At 41.1% G+C, this 10,141-nt stretch overlaps 1 protein-coding gene across 1 annotated transcript; it reads right to left on the bottom strand.

The window, feature by feature from the left end:
• LOC131343953 (uncharacterized) lies at positions 1–5,797 on the bottom strand. The gene is made up of 4 exons (XM_058375842.1): positions 5,395–5,797; positions 3,274–3,414; positions 2,183–2,237; positions 1–2,058 (listed from the first exon to the last, which is right to left on the bottom strand). Exons 1-4 carry the CDS (start codon positions 5,689–5,691, stop codon positions 377–379), a joined length of 2,175 nt encoding a protein of 724 aa, XP_058231825.1. The 5' UTR covers positions 5,692–5,797; the 3' UTR covers positions 1–376.
• Between the last annotated feature and the right edge of the window lie 4,344 nt (positions 5,798–10,141).

A 10,141-nucleotide genomic window follows, 5' to 3' on the forward strand; every position in this document is an offset into this window, starting at 1 on the left:
TGTAGTACAAATAAAGCATAATTTTATTAATAAACATTTATACATGGTTTAATATATATTTATATACTGTACATATTAATCGTATTGAGACAAAAATGATAGAGTGAACAACTGTAGTGTGCGTTTATCAAGCAGCTCTCAATACAGAACAGAAGCAAGTGAGTAACAAATTATACAAACACGCAGAAACGTTTAATATACAGAACTACCTTGGAAATGACTTTAGACCCTGAGGTTAAGTAAGTGGTGCCGCCGATTTTTCTCCAACGATCCGCGAGGGACTGAAAAACCTTGAGGGTCGACTGGAGGATCGGTATGTTGTAAATGAAGGTAGAAATCAGCACTCTGCCATTCCTGGTTCCTCGTGTGAATCCTACTAATCCATGCCCCTTTTTCTCTTTTTATCCACTATGGTCTGTTCATCATCTGCATCCTCTTCATCGGAAAGGAAGTCCGTGGTGGAGCGGAGAACCATTCCCCCACTTTCATCAATCATCAGAGCGTCTTCATCATCCTCTGTGCTTCCTTGTCTCTCATAGAGAGTCTGTACATCCACCCGATGCCCGTCTTTGGTGCGATGCGTGTCCATTAGCCATTTTTGTACCTCATCCTCAGTTAGTCCCACTTCCCTGCCGAGAGCTTCGCAGTCTTCTCTTGGTGGGATTTCAGAATCAGCCTCGTTTCGTGACTCGAAAAAGGCCCACAGGACCTGCGACTGAAACTCGGTCAGTGCTGGAGCTTCCGAGGTGGAGCTTGAAAGAGGTTTGGTACTTGAAGGCTTTGAGGCTAGATGTGTATGTGAGGAGCTGCATTTTGGAGGTCTGGATTTGGTAACATGTGAGCTCTGAAGGTCCTCAGTAGTTGAGGTATCCGAACGTCGTCTTTTTGAATTCATCCCCACGCTCAGCCCTATGGCTTTGCTCGGCTGCTGGTCACCACACTCTATACTATCCTCAATTCCATCCCACATGCTGTTATTCTCTTGTTTTAAATCTACCTGAGTGATAGCGTCTGCTGTACGGGGCATCATCTCTGATACCTCTTGATCACAAGGCTCTTCTTTGATTTCAAATTTCACTTTCGCTCCCACCCCATCAACACTCCTTTTTGTTTCTAAAGGTGTACGAGATGCACTGGAGACTCCAGTAGCCGCTGACTGACTTTGGGAATCACTTGAGCTGAGTCCTTGAACCTGCTGCGCTGAGCAGATACCAAGGACCGGGACGGCTTGCTGCACTATTTGTTGAGAGCCGTCTGGTGTCGCACTTTGGGCTTGGAGCCCATTCATGATCAGCGGCATTAGCATCTGAGTTTGGGGTATTAGCTGAGTAGATGAAGTCCCAGGTGGAGGAAAGACAGAAGGGACAATAGTGTGTGGAACAGAGTTTGGAGCTAATGTTAAGAGAGGAAGAACAGTCGGCACTGCCTGAGCTGACATCACTGAAGCAGAAAGCAAAGAGGAAGCAGGCTGAAGCTGAACCTTCTCTGCTTGGGTCACACAATTACTACAGGTCTTCGCACTAGCTAACTGTGTGGCATTAGCTACCGTCGTGCCTGCCAGGTTTGACACCATGATTTCTGTATTCGTTTTGGAATTAGCTGCAGTATTCCCAGCCTTCCTGGTACGACTTTGGTGCAATACAGACTTTAGATGGCTCTCCAAGCCGAAGGAATAAAAGTAGGAGACGTGACACACGTCACACTGGTACGGTTTGTTCGACACATAAGGGTAAGCCATAACAGGGGTCGAGGAATCACTGTCATTCCCTGCTCCTGTTCTCATCTTCTGGATATGTGTGGCTGAATTGTAATGTACACTTAATGCTGATTTATGAGTAAAGAATTCCAGACATGAGTAACACTTGAAAGGGTGGCTAGCATTGTTTTTAGCGTTGGATTTTTCTTCTTTGACTGAGGCTTCTGGGTCACTATAGCTGCTTGCTCCGTTCCCTACTCCTGATTCACCATGCGAGTCATATTCCTGGGAAGAATCATCTTGCTGAAGTTGCATTAAAGGGAATTTGGTGTTTTCTGAGGACGTTTTCTGTGACGTGTCATCTTTCAAGGAAAGAAATGTAAACATTTTAATTCCTGGTTAAAAACCAATACCATAAGAGACTTACATGCTATGTGTGAGCAGTATTGATATCCATGTGTGATCATACGGTGATGGAAAACTTACTGATATTTTGTGTACTGAATTCTCTGACTCCACTGGAATGGTTTGCATATGGTGCCTTGAAAAACAGGGAGGAAAGAGGAAACAAGGGGGAAATAATTAATCCAACAGTTTCATGAACTATCTAATGTACACCATGTAAATCAAATTGATCTGTTTGTAGTGCAACTGCTACAAAATAATTTATTCATCCATTTTGTCTCTGTTGACTATTTAACTAAACCAGAATTGTGACAGCCTGGAAAATACACTGTATTGCCAAAAGTTTTGGGACACCACTCCAAATCATTGAATTCAGGTGTTGTTTGGGTGTTCTTGGCCCCTTAGTTCCAGTGAAAGGAACTCTTAATGCTTCAGCATACCAAGACATTTTGGACAATTTCATGCTCCCATCTTTGTGGAAACAGTTTGGGGATGACCCCTTCCTGTTCCAACATGACTGTACACCAGTGCACAAAGCAAGGTCCATAAAGACATGGATGAGTGAGTTTGGTGTGGAGGAACTTCACAGAGTCCTGACCTCAACCTGATAGAACACCTTTGGGATGAATTAGAGTGGAGACTGCGAGCCAGGCCTTCACTTCTAGAGGAATGGTCAAATATTCCCATAAACACACTCCTAAACCTTGTGAAAGCCTTCCCAGAAGAGTTAAAGCTGTTATAGTTACAAAGGGCGGGGCAACTCCATATTACTTTCATGTGCATATAAAGGCAGACGTCCCAGTTTTGGCCTGGCTCACAGTCTCCACTCTAATTCATCCCAAAGGTGTTCTATCAGGTTGAGGTCAGGACTCTGTACAGAATAGTCAAGTTCCTCCACACCAAACTCACAACTTGCATTCCCACAAAGTTGGGAGAATGAAATTGCCCAAAATGTCTTGGTATGCTGAAGCATTAAGAGTTCCTTTCACTGGAACTAAGGGGCCAAACACAACCCCTGCAAAACAACACCTGAATTCAGTGATTTGGAGGGCTGTCCCAAAACTTTTGGCAATATAGTGTACATTACAGTCTGGAATATTTGTTTAAAAATTCATTAACCAATCATTTTAAAAGAGAACAGTTGAGAACAGCAGTAATATTTAAATACTCACAGTGATGAGCAGGTTATCGAGACATGCTGGATGCACACTGTGTTTTTTAGTCAGGTGAAAAGAAAGAGCCTCGCTGTCTCTCTGTCGTCTTTGACACAAGGGGCAAAGGCGCATTTCAGCCGTGATTTCTTCGTGTTTCTCCTGAAGTCCAAAACAAAATCAAAATACAATAAAATTAATACCCATTTTAATTCATGGGGATGAGAATGAAATGCTGTACACATGAAACGGGTTGCCCTTGGTGTTCTGTTAAGTTGTTGTGTGATTCCATTATAATCCATATTTTTTGTTTTCTCCCTTATCAGTTTACACCGATCAGCATGAGCAGTGAGAGGTGAAGTGAATAAGACTGATGATATCCTCATCATGGCGCCTGTTAGTGGGTGGGATATATTAGGCAGCAAGTGAACATTTTGTCCTCAACTTGATGTGTTAGAAGCAGGAAAAATGGACGAGCGTAAGGATTTGAGCGAGTTTGATGAAGGGCCAAATTGTGATGGCTAGACCACTGGATCAGAGCATCTCCAAAACTGCAGCTCTTGTGGGGTGTTCCCGGTCTGCAGTGGTCAGTATCTATCAAAAGTGGTTCAAGGAAGGAACAGTGGTGAACCGGCGATGGGGTCATGGGCGGCCAAAGCTCACTAATGCACGTGTGGGGTGAAGGCTGGCCCGTGTGATCCGATCCAACAGACGAGCTACTGTTGCTCAAGTTGCTGAATAAGTTAATGCTGGTTCTGATAGAAAGGTGACAGAATACACAATACTAACACAATATTAGGCAGGTGGTCATAATGTTATGCCTGGTCAGTGTATAATAAAAGGCATGGAAGCCAACCATGAGAGAAAAAAACGCTCAGATAATTTCATTATTCAAAAATGCTAAAACAGATCAGGCTGACGTCAAAGTTCTTTCAGCGTCAAAAATGTTTCTTAAAATTTTAGTGTGACCACAACATTCGTTGACGCCACAGTGTGACGCAAAACTTACAAAAAAGGACAGTGGCAATGCTAGAAACCTAAATAAAACATGTTCACGGTTAATTCATTCTGCATGTGCTCATTCTGATCACGCGAATTGATGACGCAAGCAAAACGTGGTCATTTTCCTTGAACGCAGGACTCCATCATTTTATCATTACATAAACAGATGTGGAGACTACACATTATCTCACACGCATGTTATAAAATTTTAATTTATTTTATTTATATCGCCTGGGGCAGCATGGTGGCTTAATGGTTAGCACTGTTGCCTCACAGCAAGAAGGTCCTGGGTTCGAATAGGCAGGGGCCTTATTGTGTGGAGTTTGCATATACCTCCCGTGCCTGTGTGGGTTTACTCCGGGTACTCCGGTTTCCGATTTCTAAATTGCCCATAGGAGTGAGTGTGTGTGGTTGTCTGTCTATAAGTGTAGCCCTGCGATGGACTGGCGACCTGTAAATTGCCCATAGGAGTGAGTGTGAGTGTGTGTGGTTGTCGGTCTATATGTGTGGCCTTGTGAGGGACTGGCGACCTGTTTAGGGTGTACCCCTGCCATTAGCCCAATGTGTGCTGGGATAGGCTTTGGCAGACCCCCGTGACCCCAGACGTTTCACTCAAGCTTTTATTATTGTAAATGCATTTTGCGTCACCCTATAACGTCATCAAATGATGTGGTCACACTGAAATAAAAATCAATAAAAATTTCTGGCACTGACATAGCTTTTTATTTTTTATTTTTTTTATCAGCCTGATCTATTTGACATTTAATTTTTTTTTTAAAAAAATGAATGAAATAAATCTCCCACATCGTGACAACCTACTAAACCGGCTGGTGAACTGTACGTGACGTTTAACGTGCCTTTCATGACGCGCTCGACTTTTATTTTGACACGGCGTTCACGCCACGGAAGTGTCCGTTAGTAAAGGGACAGTTATCTATAATAAAAGCCGCTATTTAATATAGAGCTCGGCGTTAGCGAGTGTAAAAGGAGTAACAGTGCATATGGATCATTCTGTCTCACTGCTCGAATAAATACCCAGCGTGCTATACGACGACAGAGTGATATTACTGTTGACCGTCAGAAGGCGGTTGCTTAGTAAAATGTGTTTGTTTATTTTTTTTGTGTGTTTTTTTTTTTTACCTGCCGAGTCCTGCTCGGTGCTGTGAACTCCAGCTGCACAGCTATGGTGGGGACTGCGTTAGGTTTAAGAATGAGTCTTTTCCCGAAGCCCATCATTTTCTGCCGATAATTAGTGAAGCATTCCTCAGTGAAATGAGCGCTGCAGATCCTTATACGGTCCAGATTTTTGAATTTGGGCGCTGTGCGGTTTTTGTAAATGAAATCAATCCACTTCTGTCGTGTCTCTGGATCCTTTGGTATATAATGCAGTGAGGCCCCGGAGCCTGCATAACACCCTCGACACATGCAGTCCGTCATTTTGTTCAACTTCTAGCTTTCTGCGATGTTTTTTCGTGAACAGGTTTTCTATACACACTCACTCTCCTGTAATGGCCTGGATTTGCATATCGGAAAATCATTGGCTCTTATGTTCTTTTGACGCAATAACGCTTTCCTGTCACGTGACCAGTGCTTACGCTTCCTCCCTCCCCCCCATCCTCCTAGTGAGATGATGAGCAAGCACGGTGACTTAATAAAATTCACACTACAAATAAAGCTACAGAGTTGTTTTTTTTTTAATTAAGTATGTTAAAATTAATTGGTTATAAACGTGCGTTATTATTATTATTATTATTATTAATTTAAAGCCACCCTTTACTATTACGTATTGCTGTGTAAAACAATAGAAAAGCACACTTCCGGTATGACGTATCTGTCAGGTCAGACTCAGAGTTCACGCTAAAGTGCAGATAAATTTATTGATGCATGTATTATAACTACAGGAAAAAAAAGCGCACAAATCTGATTCCACATACAATTTAAGGGTTTCTTCTAGAGGGAGTGTGTGTATTAGCACGTGTGCACGCGCCCAGGCATCAGGCATGATGATTCAGCGCTGTTTTTATGCCGAGTATGAACAGCATACGATTATCTCTGTTTAAAAATGATACAGATGTATTTTTAAAGGGGTTAGGTAAATGAAATAAATGAAATCGAGCTGATGTAAACACAGCATGTAGCTAAACAAACAAACAAACAAACAAAAAAAACCCTGATACTATGTCCACCTGTCAACGCTGACATTTTTTTAGTGCGCAGGTACATCTTGTTTTACGGTAGCGCGTTTATTCGCTTGAAGTGCCGTAATCTGTGGAGATTTCAGCTTCATAAAAACACAGCACCGAACCCCGAAGAATCTGTCCGATATTAAGACTTGCATTATTATTATTATTATTATTATTATTATTATTATTATTATTATTTGCATTATTATTATTTGCAATATTTTTTATATTTATATATGTTATCGAATTATTCCACAAGTAATATCTCAAGTGTTGTGTGCGATAATGCTCCCTTTTTATTGTGATTGTATCAGACATTTCATCCAGGTATCCATAAAACTACAGGTAGCATGTACTTTACACACCTAAAAAATAAAAATTCAGTACTGTGTGAAGTATGAATTTAAGGGTGCGCATGCGCAGATCCGCTCACTCAGGACGTTTCCATAGAGTATTTGGTCAGAACAGCTAAGCTGCTATTTTAACTCATTCACAACTCTATTCCATCACCTTTTTTAGTAAATGAATGCTAAAAATGTACCCTATATTGCCAGACGTTTTGGGACGTCTGCTTTTACATGCATGTGAACTTTAATGACATCCCATTTTTTAATCTGTAGAGTTTAATATAGAGTTGGTCCTCCCTTGGCAGCTATAACAGCTTCAACTCTTCTGGGAAAGCTTCCCATAAGGTTTAGGAGTGTTTCTATGGGAATTTTTTGACCATTCCTCTAGAAGCACATTTGTGAGGTCAGGCACTGATGTTGGACGAGAAGGCCTGGCTCACAGTCTCCGCTCTAATTCACCCCAAATGTGTTCTGTCAGGTTGAGGTCAGGACTCTGTGCAGGCCAGTCAAGTTCCTCCACACCAAACTCGCTCATCCATGTCTTTATGGACTTTGCTTTGTGCACTGGTGTGCAGTCATGTTGGAACAGGAAGGGGTCATCCCCAAACTGTTCCCACAAAGTTGGGAGCTTGAAATTGTCCAAAATGTCTTGGTATGCTGAAGATTGTATACACCTGTGGTTATGGAAGTGATTGGAACACATGAATTCAACGATTTGGAAGGGTGTCCCAAAACCTTTGGCAATATAGTGTATGTTGCTTTTCAGTGTAATGTGTGATCACTACATCTGAACATGTGAACATCCACAAGACAAGTGTTTGTCCTGCAAAGAGCCTGGAATTCAATCTCACTTGGGATCCACTGGAACGCTGACTGCACCCCGGATCTCCTCGCCTAAAAATCATTGCCACACCTTGATCATGTGGTCAAATGAGCACAAATCACCACAGCCATCTTCCCAAAATCAGAAGAGCGGAGGTTATTATATAGCAAAAAGGGGATACATCTGGAATAGGATGTTCTCTAAGCACATATGAATGTGATAGTCCACAGGTGTCCACAAACTTTTAGCCATTTAGTGCAGGTTCTGTTAGCACTTATATTACAGCAGCTATAAACACTCCTTTCCTCACAATGTGGGGATGTGGTAGCTTAGTGGTTAAGACATTGGCCTACTGATGGGAAGGTTGTGAGTTCAAATCCCAGCTCCACCAAACTGTCACTACTGGGCCCTTTAGCAATGCCCTTAACCCTTGTTGTATAAAAATAGGATAAAATATAAGTTGCTCTGAATAAGGGTATCTGCTAAATACCAGAAATGTAATGTAAATGTCTCACAATGTTTGCACACAAAAAAAAGTAAAGTGAAATATCCAATAAAATAATTTCATTAATTAAAATTCCAAACTGGTGATAATAACCTTATACTTTACTTATTACCTATTCACCTGGTAATTTCTGTGCATAAATAAAAGATTTGTTTTTCTGAACTTGGAGTGACCAGTGAGTCTGTCATAACAACAGTATTTAGTGCAGTCCCAGAGGAACCTGACATACGTAAATCTGCTAAAACCATGACGCTGGTTGTGACTCACATAGCTAAGCAACTTGTACTAATTAAGTGGGGATCAGAAATCTAATGCTTTAGACGCCAGTGGGGTTACGTTACCACAAGAGATGGTGCAACATCAACACCTTAGTTCATGGGATTGTGATATCAGTCAGATATTTCCAGGGATCATGGGATTGAGATATCGGTCGGATATTTCCAGGGATCATGGGATTGAGATATCAGTCATGTTGAGGCTTCGAACTGTCCATGACAATAAACAAAATACTTTTTTATATATATATAAATATATATATAAATAATTATTTTTTAATATTTTTGGCTGTACCATTATGTTCTTTATTTTACTTGCATGTTGATTCCATTCCATTACTGCACAGTGAAATTCTTTCTTTGCATATCCCATCCTTGTGGGTTGAGGTCAGAGCGCAGGGTCAGCCATAATGCAGCACTTCTGGAGCAGAGTGGGTTGGGGGCCTTGCCCAAGGTCCCAACGGTGGCTTGGCTTGGCGGTGCTGGGGCTTGAACCCTGATCTTTCGGTCAACGACCCAGAATGTTCCTCAAATCAGTAAAGTCAAAAGAAATGTAAAAAAAATAATCAAATTGTCTCAACGTGTCATATTTAATGGTGTATTTATTGCTGTGTCAGTGATTAGAAAGAGACAGCTCTGTTTTTACACACACACACACACGCACACACACACACACACACACACAAAAATTAATCATTTCACTTCTCTACCAGCAAGTGGCGCTGGTGCTTTTTTAAATAGTTTAACACTTACTTTTATAAGATGAACTTGAAATATACATAAAAATATATAATGAAGTTAAACGTAAAATATAGCTGATTGATAAAAAAAACAGAAAGAAAGCAAACTTCAGTGTCCATCAACTAGACTGGAGTGCACATGACTGCATCTCTTATAGGAGAAGCAGCTGGTGGATGGGATGAGATTAAATGGAGCACACACACACACACACACACACACACACACACACACACACACACACAAAGACAACATTTTGGAAGGCCAACTCCTTTTTCTACCTTTTTAAACCTTGCCTCAAATACTTGGCATGACATTTGTTACTAAAATCTGCTGCTATTTTAATCCTCTCAATCATTCCTTAAACCATTTAACCAACCAAATTTAACAGCAGTATACTTTTTTTTAAAAAAGGAAAAGAAGAAAGAAAGTAAGAAATGATGTAATAACAATGTGATAGTAATAATAATGAAAGGGTAAACAGCTATAATGAAGCAGTCATTTTATAGAGAAATAAAAGGCAGAATAAAAGACTTCAATGATTGTTAGGAAGAGAGACCGAAACTCTCTCTCTCTCTCTCACACTCTCTCTCTCTCTCTGAACACTCACTGACCTTTTCGTACTTGGCTCCTGCGTTCCTGTCACTGCTTTGAAGTTTCTCTGGTTTGACTTTGAGCAGCTGCTTTACACTATTTTGGGTCCGGAGTCCCTTTACACACACACACACACACACACACACACACACACACACACTAATGCAGTATGACATGGATGGTAGATGATGAGTGTTGAGAATCTTGGTCATTAAGAGAGATCAACTCTAAGATGCTCATCGGTTCTCTGAAATTTCCCCATGGTTCAGCTTTCTTTGAATGATACATGCTGACTTTTGGAAAGACATTTTGCTGCTGCAGGGATTATCCATTAGGGACATCTTTCAGTGCTTTTGGACTTTCATAAAAATAGATAGGTAGATAGATAGGTAGATAGATAGGTAGATAGATAGGTAGGTAGA

The sequence above is a fragment of the Hemibagrus wyckioides genome, linkage group LG23, assembly GCF_019097595.1.
Source record: "Hemibagrus wyckioides isolate EC202008001 linkage group LG23, SWU_Hwy_1.0, whole genome shotgun sequence".
Lineage (NCBI taxonomy): Eukaryota > Metazoa > Chordata > Actinopteri > Siluriformes > Bagridae > Hemibagrus > Hemibagrus wyckioides.

Excerpts from the sequence above, each read along its gene's own strand:
- LOC131343953 (XM_058375842.1), bottom strand. The coding sequence starts at position 5,691 with ATGACGGACTGCATGTGTCGAGGGTGTTATGCAGGCTCCGGGGCCTCA. Across the intron at positions 3,415-5,394 it reads CACCGAGCAGGACTCGGCAG|GAGAAACACGAAGAAATCAC; the intron begins GTAAAAAAAAAA and ends TTTGGACTTCAG. Across the intron at positions 2,059-2,182 it reads ATTCAGTACACAAAATATCA|ATGACACGTCACAGAAAACG; the intron begins GTAAGTTTTCCA and ends TTTCCTTGAAAG.